Raw genomic sequence first — 17,302 nt, forward strand, 5'->3', positions numbered from 1 at the left:
GGTCGTCATCAGAGCTTGGATCCACTTAAATACACCATCCTATCTTTGACTTCATCTCTAAGGCCTGGTATTCAGGTGGACTAGATCGTTTGAAGGTATGCTATACACCCAGATTTCCTTGGAAAGCAACTTTTGTTTAGTTTTAGTTTTGTTTAGGCAACCCTACCCATGCCTAAGACCTGAAAAGGCTCAGATGTATATTCCTTAGATGCAGCAGTGGTGTATTTTTTTAGATGGATGCACTGGAGCTGGTTCATCCAGACATCAGTTTAAGCATTACTGCCAAGACCCAGTCAGCCTTTGCCCTTTGATAGACTGATGGTCTAAACCCATAAAAAGTGATGGGAGGAATGCTTTCAATTTTTATAACTACTGGCATTCGCTCAGGGTAGCATTCCATCCTATCCTTCTTTTGCTCCCCATGCCACCTCAGATCATACCCACTTATATGCAAATCAATCTTGGCCCTGCTCCAATAGGAACAATCCAGCCTAAACTGCCAAACTAGGTCCTCACAGAACTGGAATGCAAGCAACCCATTCTCCACAATCTAGAAATGAGTGTTGTGCTAAATTACACAATGAACTAACAAATATAACTGTACAGCAGGGTGATTTTATCCGTTTTTCTGGATGTAGCTTAGATTAAGAGGTGCCCTGCATTGTACATTCTCTTATATGCTCTTTATGTACTAACTTGGAGTACTATGTGTACTCGGGTCACTGAGCACTGCGAAGGGGAGGCTCATGTAAAGTTATAAGTAGCCCATGTCTTAGTCCTTCATGTGTATTTAGCCAGCGACAACCTATTAAGGGCATGTGCCTGGTACGCAGCATTGCTGATACTTGCAACCAGCAAGGAGTGCTGTTGGGAGCTTGTCCAAACTCAAACTAAATTTTACATAAGAGAGAAAGCGCCTCTAGATGTGTCCATAGGATAACCCATCTACGAGCTGAACCCATTCATTTCTTGTGTAATCATTTGGTGGTGGGTGGATTCAGAACAAGAATTTCATAGTCTCACTGTCCTGTCCGCCTAAGGCATCTTCCTGGAGTCTCACCTGGCCATGTCTTCATATGTGCATAAAGATCATTCGGATGACTTGGCCAAAATGTACTTCTCTCCTTCTGTCACCAACCTCCTCTTCACAGAAATCAATATTGGGGCTTTAAAGTCTATCCTCTGGCGAAATCGGTGCTACCCTCTGAGGAAATAAGCAGGATGTCAGGAAAAAAAACATTAATTTGTAAGGGTAGCTCAGGATCGGATAAGTTTTCAGTCCTTGTAAATTCCTGTTAATGATCCAGACTGATTTCAAATGAAGTCCAAAGTAGTCCTGGGCATAGTGCGTGCTCATTCTAGGGTGCACCTCCCAAGACAGAATCCTTCCCACCAGCTGCCTCCTGTGAGATGTAAGAGAAGAATGCATAGGAAAAAAGAACTAAGCTGTTCATCACAAACGGGTATAGAGCTGGCCTGAGAGAAACATAATGGCCTCTCTCACAGTTTCAAATACTCCGCATCTTTTGTCAAATGCCTTAATCGGCTGTCTCCCATGTGTTCGTTTTTAAATTGCTTTCTGCTGAAATATCTGGATTGAAATATATGAAACCATTTTAACTCTGAATGTCCAACATTGGTCTAGGAGGGTGATGCCCATGCCAAATTTTCAGGGTGCTACAAAAGATAAATATGCATGAATTCATTTAAATGCAATTAATTTACATAGTCAGTCAATGGTCATCCTGGAACTCTTGCATGGATCTGACTGTTCCTGGGTCGAAGATGGACACCCCTGGCCTACTTAGGCAATTGGCATGGTGGAAGTTGTGTCCCCTCAGATACTTGGACAAAATATATTGTTTATCTTTTAACCATTTTAAAAAAATAAATACCCCTCTCCTGCCCGAGCCTACATTCAGTGTTCCACCCTACTCGTCTTGTTTTCGGGAACGAACTATAATCCAACAAAGACCAAATGTTATTGGGACAGAATACAGTTGATATTGCCAGTCAGTTTTGCTTTCATGCACGTAATAATAAAATGCTAACTTGGTGCTTCAGCGAAGTGGGAAACCTAAACATTTTTTTTAAATACATATGGAGTGCAGCAAGAAAACCTTAGATTAAATGGGCTATAAAAATTCTTCATTGAGGAAGAAATCCCATTGAAGTTTTATATATCACTGGCAACGACAGCATATAAATGGGAAGAATTATTAGTTTGACAACTTGCCTTGCCACTTAGAGAGGAAACTCTTAAAATAATAAGAACTTCATGGCATTTTAATCTTTGTCACCACAGTACTTACATCCAAAACATGCTTCTTATGGAAAGCATTTGCGAGGTCCAATCGCCTACTGTGCTCCTTTAAAAATACTTATTTTTAATTTAAGGAAACTTTTCCTTTGTTTCGAAGAATTGATGGCAGGAATGCATTACATCCAGCTGCTTTCAGTGATGGTTTAATGGTATAGAATGGATTTGGTGACATTTATAGGGTGTTACGTTCTTGGCATGGAAATGTTATACTTTATTATGAAATGTGTTAAGGGTTTTTCGTTGACCTGTCAGCCTTATATCATTCCATTCATTTAGTTTATTTTCCTATAAAGTCTTTCCTAGTTCTAACCTTTTTAAGTCGAGCCTGCAAGAGTTTGCGCTCTCGCTTGCAAGACTCTTGTGTCTAATAGCGGGATTGGAACCTGCCCCCAGCTTACCATTCGTTGGCTCCAATGTTGCTCTTCTTTGCTGCCTTCTCATTTGCCAGCACTTCCCATGCGTCACTTCCTTATAATTGCTGCAGCACATGGACCAACTACTGATTAATTACCTTTAATGCCCCTCCACTGGCCATCATTTTGTTTTTTTGCAGCATAATGTAATGCAAACTCAGCCCAAAGTTATCAGAGCACTTTACATGAGCTCCAATTACGTTACACAAGGGCACGTTCATTTGTTACTAGGCACAGAGAGATGAAGTGATGTGCATCACAGGATGTTGAGTTGACGCCAAGACTTGAACCTAGCTCACCTTCTCCAAAGCGGCAGCTCTGGCACTTCTGCTCAAGCTGCTTGCGCTGGAGTTCACGAACCATTTATGTGCTATGATGAGGTCAACGCAGTAGAGGAGAAAGTTTAGATTCCAGCTTAACCAAGAATTTGAGAACTGTGCTATGGTCAGTTTTTCCCTCCAATAAGCAAAAGTGGAACAACTTGAGAGAGGGATAAAAGCAGAAGTGCAGCACTTTCTTTGTCCACTGGCTCTCTAGGGACCTGAAGGGTTTGTGTGTGTGTATATATATATATATATATATATATATATATATATATATACACACACATATATATATATATATATACACACACATATATATATACATATATATATATATATATATATATCTCACTACTTCATTTTGAACAGGAGATATGAATTCTTCTGTTCTTCTTGCAACAATTAAACACAACATTACTCCTCCACTAAAATCACTTGATCAAATGTCGTTAATACCCGAAATAAGTGATTAAGTTAACTAAATTTCTACCACAAAGAGAAATAAGTACAAACAGGCAATAGTGAAATGATGTAAGTATAAAGACAATTGCCAAAGAGGCCAGTGTGTGTATGGATACCCTAATAGTGTCAACCCGTATTTTTCTTCCGTTTTGTTTTCTTTTCCATCCATTCATATTATACACCTACTCAAGAACCCAAGATACTCAAATATTTTTCCATTCATTAAAGTGCCAGTCTTTCAAGATCACAGAATCACCTATTACTTCAACAGTGAATGCAACAAAAATCAGAAAACAGCTTCACAACTGCTATAGCCATGTTGGGTCCACTTCTCAGCATCCATGCTACCAGCAGCTTTCTTTTTAGACTCCTTTCGCAGCACTGGGACTTCATAAAATGCATGTGACCCCATCAATGGGAATCCAAGGGGAGCCATGCCACTCAATGGAAACAGATCTTTTTTCATGATTTGATCTTCATGACTCCACACTAAGGTTGTGTGACTCAAGTCTGAGAAGACATGGACTCAGAAACTGTGAACCGTAATGTGTTTCTTCAAGGATGCCATCTTTATTTTATCTGCTCTTTTTGCATTGTATCCCTATGGTCCAACCCTTTAATAAGAAGATGAATCACTCAGACTAGAGTCACTACATATCAAGACAATACCCTTTCAGACTTAGTGCCACATAAATTATGCAAAAAAAAGGAGTATATTTAGTTTAGGTGGATAGCAGCTCCTTTATATGGAGAACCCTACAACAACATCGACACTCTGAATCTGCTTACCTCAAATGTATTTTTCTAGCAGAGCTTTTACGCATAGAGTTAGCACAGTGCCATCCATGTCGAGCTAGAAAGTGACAAAGTCTTTTGTGATTTTATTATACTATCCAGTGGCAGCCACCAGTAGGTCGCTATATAGTTAGGTCCACGTTTCCATATGAAAAGCATATTTTGGTTTGCTTATAAATTTGGTGCCGTTTGACAAATCTTCACAAAACTTTCCAAAAAAAGAAAAAAGTCCCAGCCACTTCAGCTCGTTCCTGGAAAGTTTTGGGGTTATCTGTCAAGCAGATGCAGAGGAAAAGGGTGGGTCCCAAAACACATTTTCCCCATTCATTTTTTCATTTGCTAATTAGACACAGCTACGCCCAAACGGCAGAAGAGAATTACACCAAATTTAGCAGAAAACATGATCTTGGCCCTGAAAGCATACTTTTTTTAATTTTGTGTAAATCTGTTTAGTAACTTTAGAAAAGAGACACTCATTTATTATTCACTGCTTCTAGCAAGGAGCACCACATAACGCCCGAGGGCTTTTTGGAATTGCATGTTTTCTTGCTTGTGGTTCCCCTAGAAAAGGCAGGGACACCACCAAATATTTTTTTAATGTTGTTGGATTTGGTGGGTGGGGGAGGAGGGGAGAAGCCTGCAGAAAGTGCAGCAACCCCCCCAGCAACATTAAAAAAATATTAAGTATTCTGGGTCATTAAGTTCATGACCACAGGAGAGATTAAAATATTTTTCAAAAGCACTCTGAGCTGGAGCTGTATGCTTTTCAGTTGTGCCCTGCTTGGGGTAGGTGGCCTGTGGAAGGTTGGGCGCATGCCCTGGCCACAGCCTAGACCCTGGGCCCAACCCCATGCACTGCATGGCCAAAATCCATGCGCAGCAGAGAGTTGAGCACCAGCGGGAGGGGGGTGGAGGGCAGTTGGTGGGCACAGGGCCTGGCCTAGCTAGGCCCTGCGGCCAAACCCATGCTGCATACTGCATATTACGTCTTGCTTTACGTTAAAAAACCCCCACAGAGATTAACTGAAAGAAAAACAAAAGTTAAAGTGATGTTATAGTTTCACATGGTATTAATTTATCTAAGTGTGCGTAAAAAAATGTAGCTTTTCACTGAAAAAAACGAAGATTAAAGGGAAGCTGTAATTCAGTGAAAATGGCTGTCAATACATGCTGTTTTAAATTATCAAAACCACTGAAATCCACCAGATATAGTAATCTCAAGTAAGTATATCTTGTGCTCTAATGTAACTGTAACTCAAACCCTCACTACGCGCAGTATACATCCTCACATATTATTACTCTCATGACATGTTCTATGACAACATTGATAATATGACTGCAAACGCTGAAATGACATAATTGATGACAATACTGTATATGGCGGCATGAGTAACAGTTACTTTAGGGCACAAATTATAGTTACTTGAGATAACTATAACTGGTGACCTTTAGTGGTTTTGCTTGTTTAAACCAGTATGTTTCAACTGACATTTTCACCCAGCTAGAATGCTGCTTTAATCTATGTTTTTGTTCAGTGAAAAAAAAAAATATATATATACATATATATATACACACACACACACACACACACACACATACATGAGTCATCCCATCATTACATCACAGAGTTCGATCTAGTGCGCAAGAGAATAAAGACCTGCAACATAACTGGCAAATACTGAGGTTGGATGAGACCCTGTGTTCAGTATTACCAGCAGAACCCGGGTAACCTACAGCAAGACAGCCTTATTTGGAGATCACGTAGTGCACAGCTATATGAAAGATATCTCAGATACCAAATCTAACTGGTTGGTAAATCATCAGAAAGGGTTCTGGAAATGCTAGAGATGTAAGGCATGTACTTTTGGACAGAACACTGAAGTTGTATCAATAACTGGTAAGAGGTTTATGATCAGAAACAGAATCAACTGCGAAACACTGTATGTGGTGTACATTCTACAATGTGGCTGTGGAAAGAGATACATTGGAAGTACAGATAATAAGCTAACATTATGAATTTTACAGCATATACAAGCCATACAGAACAAGGACGTATGCCATGGCTAGACATTATTGGGAGGAGCATGGAGGAAATAGGACAGTCTTGTGCTACTTTGGAATCCATCATATTGTGAGAGCACCAAGAGAAGGGGACAGAGAGTTGGCTCTCAATAAATCAGAGTCCAGATGGATCATCTTGATGGGAACTGAAATCCCATTGGGACTAATTCTGATGCAGAATTACATGTGTTCTTACGATATATCATGGAGAACTGCTCAGAGGAGACCTGGCCTAGGAGTTCAGGGTGGAATTTTCCTAAGCAGGACCAAGACTGATATGAATATGGCTGGTTCCTCTGAATTGGTCTGGTGGTCAACAAGAAAGGATGGACAGTATTGTAGCCCGGAGTAATTACCAGTGGCCGAGAGATTAATTAAAGCAATCTACCCATTACTTTTTTGCATTCCTCAGTGCAGCGAGTATGCCTAGACGTGGGACCCATGCTCAGAGTGCAGAAGGGCTCAAACTGTACCTTTCTGGTGAGGCCCAAAAAGGCTAAAACCAGCTTGAGGTTACTAGTGTTCTGTTCAGACGGCACCTGGCCTAGCATTTCAGGCTAAACTGTTCCTATTAAAGCTAGCCCAATGCTGATTTACATATGTCTGGCTCCTGTCGGAGGTGGCATGGTGGGCAAAAAAACAATACACTGGATTGCAGCTCTGAGTAAATACCAGTGGTTGAGATTAATTCAAGCAATGTACCAACCATTTTCTTTTTAGTTTCCCTCTATTCCCAAGAAACACTGGATTTCAATACTGGAAATTGGTGACTATGTGGGCTGGGCAAATGGAATTTGTACTGATCATTCTCTTTGTCATTGTAGCACCCTAGTCAGAATCCCTCTTTTGAGTAGAGGTCAAACTCTATCCAAGTGATGCAACTCTGTAAGATTTAAGTACCATATTTTAGGACTATATTGCTCTCCCTGGAACCTGAGAAACTTTTTTGCCATATCTGGTTGCAATGATCCAGGAAAAGTGACAACTACTTTGGAAGGCCAGGGGCCCTTTCAGGACCAATATGTCTCTTGTCTGAAAACGCTTGTGCCCTGTTTTACTGACTCCCACTCCTCATCTAGTTGTGGAGGTCACAGCTAGCACTGCTGCATATTGTGGATTCATTGCTTCTGTCTCCTAGCACAGAGATCTAGAACACCCAATCCTTTGCTGCTAATCAGGCAAACCAGTCTCATTCTTTACTCCTTAGGACTGCACCAAAGAGTAGAGTGTAGCTCCTCCATTTTACATCATCTTTTAGAGTTCTTTTCGACTCCAGCAGCCTCCTCCTTCCTTATGGCCAACCCCAGCTTACCTTGTTACATTTGCTGTGCATTCAAAGACAGACGTTAAAGGTCAGGCTTTGTCTTCAAGGGAACTTGGTGTTTACTTTTCTTTTTCTGACTTCAAATTGAGAGGATTTATGTGACAATAATGCTTTCTGCTTTTCTAGCACACAACACAATTAATATGTCTGTAAATTAATTGTGAAGGTATCTCAGAATATAACAGAATTAGAAAATCACAAATGAAGCACGTTTTGGTAATTATGAAGTGTGAAGGAAACAAATGTTTTAATCAAAACAAATAAATACACAATACAGGTGATGCCATTTCCACACATTATCGTTTGTGCGCTGCTCACTTCTATCAATAAAACTGTGCGCAAGGTAATGATTGTTTCAATTGATGATGTGTTGTCTGTAATGGCAGTGCACTACCACACCAAGCAACCTCTACTTTACCCCACTCCACACTGCGCCACTGCACTCAGTCACTCTCTTCCACTTTTCTCCAGGCCACTGCAATCTACTCTGCGCCACTCCTCTCTATTCAGTGCTACTGCACTTCACGTCACTGCACCCTATGCAACTTTACTCAGAACCAATGCACTCTTAGCCATTCTACACCGTTTCACTTTAGTCTGCAACACTCTACACCAATACACTCTATGCCACTCTACTCTACACCACACCACTGCATTCTACAACACTCTACTGTGCAACACTACACTCTCTGGCACTAAACTCTACTCTGCAACACTCTACTGCACTCTACACCAATGCATTCAACACCACTACAGTCTACGCCATTGTAATCTACTGTGCACCACTGCACTGTACGCCACTGCACTCTATGCCTCTTGAATCTACTCTGTACCACTCTGTTCTTTGCCAGTGCATGCTACCCCCCTCTACTAAGCACCACTGCACACTTTGCCACTGCACTCTACGCCACTCCAGTCTAGGTCACTCTACTCTATTCAGCAACACCCCACTCTACGCCACTGTACTCTGTACCACTCTGGTCTGCAGCACATCACTCTGTGCCACTCCCCTGTATGCCAATGCACTATGGGACTACTCTATGCCACTGCACTCTACCCTGCACTACTCTGCTCTAAACCACTTCACTTTACTCTGAAACAATCTACTCTACACCACTCCACTCTAAACCACTGCACTATACCATGCACCACTCCACCTTGCACCACTCCATGTCACTTCACTCTACTCGGAAACAATCTACTCTGACACTGCACTCTATGCCACTCTAATCCACACCACTATATTCTACTCCGCTCTGACCATTGCACTCCACACTTCCCCACTCTACTCTACTTTACACCGCTGTATGCCACTGAACTCTACACTGCTCTACCATAAACCACTGCACTCTAGGCCAGTTTACTCAACACCACTTTACTCAAACTAATGCACTCTATGCAAGCTACTCTGCTCCATTCCACTCTACAATTCTATTATCTGCGATACACCACTGCATGCTACACCACTCTATTCTGCTCTGGGCCACACAACTCTGTGCCAGTCTACTCTGCGCCACTCTACTCTAAACCACTGCACTCTAAGCCAATGCACTCAACACCACTTTACTCAAAACCAATGCACTCTGCGCCACTGCACTGCACTCTATGCCACTATCTTAAACTGTGCAACCCTATGCCACTCTGTTCTGTGCCACTCTACTCTACAGCACTCTACTCTGCAAGTCTTCACTCTTTGCCACAGAACTCAACACCACTCTACTCTGCACTCTGCCATTGCACACTATGCCACTCTAAACCAGTGTTCTTGTCACTGCACTCTATGCCCCTCTATTCTACTCTGCATCACTGTACTCTTTACCACTTCTCTCTGCCCCACTCTACGTCAATGCACTCTATGCCACTGCACTGTACTCTTCACCACTCAACTACACGCCACTCTACTGAACTCCACGCAATGCACTCTATTCCACTACACTCTTAATTACTCTGCGTCACTCTAATCTATTCTGCATCACTGCACTCCACACAACTGCCCTCTATGGCAATCTACTTTACTCCATTGCAATCTACCCTGCACCACTGAACTCTACCCTGAACCTCTCCATGCCACTTCGTTCTACTCTGAAATAATCTACTCCATGCCACTGAACTCTGTCATTGCACTGCACTCGACACCACCTTACTCGAAACCAATGCAATCTACACCAGTCTACTCTGCACCACTGTTCTTTATGCCACTTCACTCTAGGCGACTCTACTCCACTCTATGGCACTCCACTCTTTGACACTACACTCTTTGACACTACACTCTACGATGCTCCCCCTCTAAACTCTAGTCTACACTGACACTCCACTCCATGACTATCTACTCTGCTCTAAGACTACTACTCTCCTCTATGCAACATACTCTGCCAATCTGATACTCCATGCCACTGCACTCTACTCTGACACTCTACTCCACCCTACGCCACTCAACCCTACACCCTTCCATTCTACAACACTCTACTATGTCAATGACACTCAACACCACTTCACACTACTCCATGACACTCCACTCCACTTCACACCACTCAACTCTACTCTGCACCACTCCGTAACACTCCACTCTGCTCAACTTTACAACATTCCACTGTACTGCATTTTACGACACTCCACTCTCCTTTCTCCCACTAACTTTTTCATGCTGAACAGCATCCACGCTGGTGTAAAACATAGCTAAAACATATTGGCAAAGAAAATAGCTCTTGCATAGGGGAGACCTTTTGGCTTTGCCAATGCTTGTTCTATTAAATGGACGCGAACCAAGACTACAACTTACATGGCACACAGTGTTTAATAAAAGCTAGGTGCTGAGAACATGGTGTATTGCTGGCATGAGGCAAGTTGGCAACCCTTCCATCTTGTTTTGAAAGCTCCTTCTTAAAGGCAACACTTGTATTAATAATGGCAGATACTGACACAGCTTCATTGTTTTATTGTTTACGTATTACTTGTCTTTTTCTTTTGCTAGAATCGATGTGCTTTAGAAGCCTTTATGTTCAATGGAGAAACGATTCTGCAGTAGGAAGGAAAGGCTGGCACTGACTGATTGTCTATGGATGTCAACGTTTGTAAGCTCTTATCGAAAGACCTGTGTACAATGTTTCCTTTGTGTATTTTGACAGTTCTCCCTGATGCAGAGAACATGTGAAGTTTGTAACGTCTTTAGGGTAGAACTGGCTCTAATTAATAGTGTGGGTAGGTCAAAACAAATCTCACTAGAAGATGTTTTGTCTAAGGAGTGTATGTTGAGTATTGAAGAGCTGTGGCATCATTGCTGTTCGAAGGGATTTTTTGCAAACTTTGTGAATTGAATGAAATTCTCTCGGCGGGGGTTGGCAAGAGTAATTTACAACATGAGAACTTCTAATATTTAATCTGGAAGCAACAGTAACCACAGAGACAGCTCAAATCAGTGTCATGAATACAGTAAATGTTACCCCCGCGAAGGACATCTTTGTCAAATAGGAGGAAAATGCTGTGGGAGTACCTGATCCTGAACAAATGGGAAATGTCTTAAATTATAGGTAATGAGTTTCCATCTAGCCGTCTGCAGCAGATAATTTTTGAAAAAGATGGGCTCTGGGGATGGCGTAAGTAAAACAACATGTTTATTTAGTGTGCCCAGTATTTCAAGATATGGACGCCATCAGAATACATCAAGCCAACTCTTCCGGGAGTGCCTGCTGTTTAATGGGTATTGGCACGGATTCCAGGCTACACTAAAGCTGTGCATTAATGTGATGGCTCCACTTACCCCGAGTATGTTCTTGTAGGAAAAGCGTTTGGAATGTGCAAAACTAATTCTTGTAGGAAATACATTTGGAATGTGCAAAACTAAATGGGACTACCACAAATGTGTGTCCACATTTTCCTCTCTCCTTTTAAAGTTTTATTTGGTTATAATGATCCCCATCCCAAGGCACAGCAAGAAGTCTACACACTTTATTAGATGTCGATGCTGCCTTTATCGTGCCCCAGACACCAATCAGACAAAACACTTGCAATATAAATTCATATTGTAAAAAACTATTGCACGCGATCCAAAGGAGAATTCTGTATGTGGTAAGAGGATGACTACCTGGGACTCAGTTGTCAATTAGGCGAAATATAAATAATCTGTAAAGGTTCAATGCGCATTACAGGTCTACGGATTCACCGTAAATCCATCAACGCTGGTGTATAATCAAGGCTCGGTGCCTGTGCTGATAACAGTGCCAGATATAAGGGTCTCCCTGAAGGTGGGGCTAAGCACCATTATTTAGGTAGAAGGACAAGCGTGCATAGTTACCGAATCAAATAACCTAAGAGATCCTGCCCCCTGCCTTAAATGATGGTAAACGTGGTGTTTACCGGTGGAATGGAAGGAATCAGGTGCTTGAAACGTGTATTACTAATCAGTTCATTTTCAGAACGAACAGAAACAACGCGTGGAAAATGTTGCTTGGCCAAAGCATGAAGTGTGCAAGTGAGCTTAATTTGTCTGCTAGCAGGAAGTCTGACAAACACTATGTTAGAGGGAAGTCTTAATTCGGAGGCCATTAGTTACAAACAAATTTGTATCAATTACTGCCTCTGCCTTGCTATATCTTTTAAATATTTTAGAAAATGATAACTGGAAGCGATGAGACCATTAGGGAGACTTTAATGGTAGTGTATATTGAGTGAAGGTAAACAATGATTTATTATGTCCCACATTTGGCCATGCCACTTTCGCGAGTACACACAACTTGACAAAGAAAGCATTAATGCATTTCAGCGTTGTTTATTTAATTATGACCCTATTGTATGTGATGCATTGCCACATGGGAATGTGTTGAATAAGGACCGCATGCTCTAGAAAGGAAGTGCTACTCCTAGTCGGTTAGTATAGCCAGGGCACGTGTTAGAGCTTTACTAGGTTAGAAGCATCAATGCTAGACATTTTGTTAATTTATGCCAGTGAAACTGTTCTCGGGTCTTGGACGCAGTCAGTGGTGCTGGGTGGTATCCATGGAGGCTGCTGCTGTTTACAACTTTTGGCCTGTACCGTCATGTATTAGTGTAATCTAGTTGGATAGCACGTTACCCCCTTTACAAGAGGTAGCTTAGACAGCATTTGGAGGCCCCTGTGTTGGAGGTGAGAAGAGGCTCTAGTAGGGGTATATCCACCCTGCTATCACATCTCACTAATAGCTTTCTACGTATTGGCCTGTCTGTCTCCCAGGTTGCATTGTTCCATCAGGCCAGCAGCAGATGCCCACTCACAGACTTGCATACTGTGTCATCACCCTTGCTTCAGCTATTGACTGGTGACCTGAGACACCTAGGGCATTCGAGGATACTAATGGTCTTCATAAAAATTGGAAGCAGAACTGAGTACAGAATTAGAGTCTGTGGGAAAGATCAGCTAGAAAGCATTCAATGTGTCTATATTACCTCTTTTTTCCATACTTTCTTTGCCTGCAGTGTTATTCCCAAGATGATTTGTGCTATATGTATCTTGCTTGATGAAAACCAACCTGTGACCTTACTAAACTGAAGAGGAGGGTCAAACGTCTATACAGAATTGTATGATGGGGTGTAGGATTTTATTGATAGACCAAACAAACCATAGGTCGAAACTAGGAAATTTCTTTTTGAAAGCTTGGCAAGGTCTACCAGGTACTAGACGACTGCAACTATCCTGGTTATTACTAGAGAGGTGATATACGTTTTGGTTTTACGTCTCATCTGACATCAAGATAAGACAGTCCTGCTGGGCTATGTAGGCACATGACCCAGAAACCACTGCTCATTCCCATGTGTCCTTTTCTATAGATGTGTCAAGTGAAGATTCTATGCTGATGACATTCTATGCTGATGGAGCAAGAAGCCACCTTTTCATGTTCTGCCTTTCAGAGCATTAGCTGTAATTTGTTTTTTCCTGATAAGTACATATTCAACTAGCCACATAACACCGATTCATCACCATTTTCTCCTATTGAGCTAATCAGTGGCCTAAAAGACAATGAAATAAAGGTTATTTTTTGTGAACACATAGGGGCCACAAAAGGAAGGTGTGCCCAAAGGGCTTTGTTTTTCCTTCACAGGCGGCCAGTGACCAAGAATGAGATTGTAAGTCATGTCATGTCATGTCTCTGTTTTTGTAGTGTTTCTGCCTGCCTATTCATCCCTGCCATACCAGTGTTAGCCATGTTATTTCAAACTCTAAGAATAAGCTTGCCATTCCAGCGATCAGGGAGCTATTTTCCAAACTCAGGCCTTACCTGTTTCAGCATTTCCTCGTGTGGGTAAAAAATGGAGGTTGGTGCTAGTGATAAAGTAGTCTTGGTGTAGAATGTTTTGCAGATGTTGAATACAGGCAACTGTTTTTGAAATAGTTTTAAGCTCTTTTCACTGGTCGAAAATAGTCTAGGCTTAATAATCTGTAGTGATAATTGTCTCACTTGAGCACCTCTGACCCTGTCATGCTAAGCATTCATACTGGTACTGACAGTTATCTTCTCCGCCAAATGTTCACCCCCCCATCTTCAAGGCGCACTTCATTGGGCTAAAATGTGGGACAGCTGTCAGAGTTAACCAGAGGGTTTTCTTGAGAGGACTAGTGCGTAAAAGCAAAGGGGACTTTGCGTGGAAATACACATGTTGAATGGTTTACGTACTTCTTTCTGTCACTAGGGGCTCTTGTGAAATGAGGGGTTTCTAGAAGTATGCATTGAGGCCGGTTAAGAGCCTATATTGCGCCTAGACTGCGGTGCACAAGGCGTATTTCGAACGCTTGCTGATGACAGTTGCACATTTTAAAATAAAAGAAGCGAAAGTCTGACATAGCAAGGCAGAGACTCCCTTGTGTGGCTGGTCTGTAATAGTTCTCCAAGTTCACAGTACATAAATAAATGAATTAATTACATTCCATCGCACTGTACCAGCCGTCCGGTCTGAGTTACATCAGTATTTGGAAGCCCTTTAGAGTCTGTACTGCAAAGATCCCCTTCCCTTGGAGGGAGTCAGTGCTAAATTGTGTTTTAATGAAAATTAACCTTTAAAAAGAGTATTATCAAATCTTCTCCCACTTTTATGGCATTTAGTTTTATGACATTTGAAGCTGTATTCATCCATATTTCGGTTGTGCACACATCACTGATATTTATATAAATTTAGATTTTGTTCTGCCAAACAAAATAAGTTACAACATGTGTATATTTACATATGTATTAAACACATACATGCACCCTCAGAGTTGAAAGGCTGTTGGGTTTCAGTGCCTGAGATGTAGGACAATATGTCACAGGCTGTAGTCCAAGTGGGTGTGCACATTAGCTTCTATGTTAGCTTCGGTGCAAAACAGCACAACTGACCCTGTGGTCTGAAACGCCCTACTGCCAATCTGCACAGCGGGGGACGGGCTGTCAAGATCTATAGTACTCGAAAGACCACCGTTTTACTGCATTTAAAAAAATAACGAGGGAAACTATCTTCCTAATCTGTTTAAGTGTAAAAATCTATGAAACTGGAGACCTTATCGTTATACACTTTTCCCAGTTTGACAGATTTTCCGGACAGCACCACATACATGGCCGAAGAGACATTCATTGGTCCGTGCGCATTCAGTGAGCCCATCCAGCTGCGGTGCAAGGTTCTATCATTTCTAATGTGGCTTACAACATAACCAGCATAGCTGTACTGCTTGGCGGTGAAAAATAAAAATGTTCAATTGTTTTCTGAATTGGAGAGGATCTATTAACAATTTTGGAAATCGGTACAGTGCCCACTGAAAACTGAATTTGCCTCGGTGCTCTCCTGAGATAAAAAATTCAGAGCTGCATGTGACAACAGTGATAGAATGGACTGATGCACAAAGATCTCACTTTTTTTTGGAACCATGTTTTAAACTGTGTTTTTAAGTTCATAACATGCCAAATAACTAAGGGCCTGATTTAGATATTAGCGGACGAGTTACTTCGTCACAATGGTGACGAATGTCTCATCCATCGAAATCTAAATCCCATTATAACCTATGGGATTTAGATTTCAGCGGCTGGGATATCAGTCACTGTTGTGACAGAGTAACTCGTCCGCCAATATCTAAATCATGCCCTAAATGTTGTGGCAGCCATTGTATCACATCATTTCTGTAATTGCGTTCAGGTAATCAAAAATGCCATAACAATTGATTACCTCTCTTCCTCCCACTCCCCCAGGAGTGAATCATTCCATCAGTTTACTCATAATGTTACAGTCAGAAGTATGCAAACTGACTGATTTTGATGGTCTCTTCCTGATCCATAAACTAATGCTTTTGTCTGTCTTTGTTCCAGGGTGTCGATTCTCTACAATCAGTGATCCAACCAGACATGCAGATAGATCCCGGAACTATGGATCTTGAATAGAACTTGATCAGTGATGCCGCGAAAACCTCAGAAGCAATGCACGCCTTTGTCTTTAAAAACGGACAGCTTTTGACTGCCTGCTGAAATGTGAAAATGTGTGAGGACCAGCCACACCTACTGGTACTAAAACGTAAAGGGGACAGAGCAAGACTGGAAGGATCTACTGGCCTCTCCAAGGGATACATATTCATTGTCTCCACTGAGCACTAAACATGGAAGAAACCTCCAACCTCACTTCTGAACCCACTCTCTTAATCTTAAATGCCCTTTTGCACAGCATATATCCTGCAGTGAACTCGCCTTTGCACAGAATAGGTCCGCAGTGAACTTCCACAAGAAACTTGAGTGGAAACAGATCCAGCAGCCACAAATTCAAGAACTTGGAAAATCTTCCTAATTTGGAACAGTTTGTTTTTTGTTTATCAGCTTTGACGTTTATAAGAAAAAAAACTATGAAAATAAAAAAAACACAGCAAATGGAAGTGAATAAAACCACTTACCAGTGTTTTCTTTGCAGCCAGATTAATGTCATGGTCAATTTGCAGTAGAAGAGGGCGAGTTTGTTTAGTTTTAGTCATAGGTTAATTTTGGTATGAGGTATATTGGAAGAGACAATGGGGAATGTCTTTATTCCTGCCAAACTTATTTAAGCATTATTGCCCCAACAGACAGTACGGGTTTTAACTCTCCTTCCCCAGGTATGGGCCACGTGTAAGGGTGTATAACAAGGCGGTGGAGTAATGAACAGCTGCTATTGCCCTACAGGTAAGGGCAATATGGATGTTAGCAGCACCTTTAAAAATAAATTGGGATCACTGCAAGAGCAGAAAAGACTTCTTACCTGAAGAGATTGGGCGTGAGGCTCCGTTTTCCCTCAGCGTTTCCTCAACCTTTTTTGTAGTAACCAGTTTATATACATCTTGCTTGGGCTCCTCCTTTTGATTTTCCTAAGAGAGGACCCCAAACAGGTAAAATAACAAGTAGAAAACATGTTTGTTTAAATGTTTCTTATGTTTTTTCTTTGGCTAATGGGGCTTTACTCTCACCAAGTTTAAAGGGAGAAACCCTAACAGCCTTATGTAAAACATTTGTTTACACTGTCACTTTTTGGCTGATTAGGCTAGGGTTGTGAGTCACTATATTCCTATCTTTTTAAGTTAACAAAAAATCTTGTGCTCCTGCAGTGCTCCCAGGGCACAAAGGACACTAGAGGGGACATTGGGATGTAT

At 41.6% G+C, this 17,302-nt stretch overlaps 1 protein-coding gene across 4 annotated transcripts in view; it reads left to right on the forward strand.

Annotated features, from left to right (window-relative positions):
- BANP (BTG3 associated nuclear protein) overlaps positions 1-16,578 on the forward strand; it is a 927,800-nt gene extending 911,222 nt beyond the window's left edge. For all 4 annotated transcript variants that reach the window (XM_069217391.1, XM_069217392.1, XM_069217390.1 and 1 more), the window contains one exon: positions 16,002-16,578. In XM_069217391.1, coding sequence (XP_069073492.1) covers positions 16,002-16,073 — 72 coding nt within the window. In that variant the 3' untranslated portion in view covers positions 16,074-16,578. The remainder of the gene's footprint in view (positions 1-16,001) is intronic.
- Positions 16,579-17,302: the final 724 nt, after the last annotated feature.

Source organism: Pleurodeles waltl, chromosome 12, assembly GCF_031143425.1.
Source record: "Pleurodeles waltl isolate 20211129_DDA chromosome 12, aPleWal1.hap1.20221129, whole genome shotgun sequence".
Classification (NCBI taxonomy): domain Eukaryota; kingdom Metazoa; phylum Chordata; class Amphibia; order Caudata; family Salamandridae; genus Pleurodeles; species Pleurodeles waltl.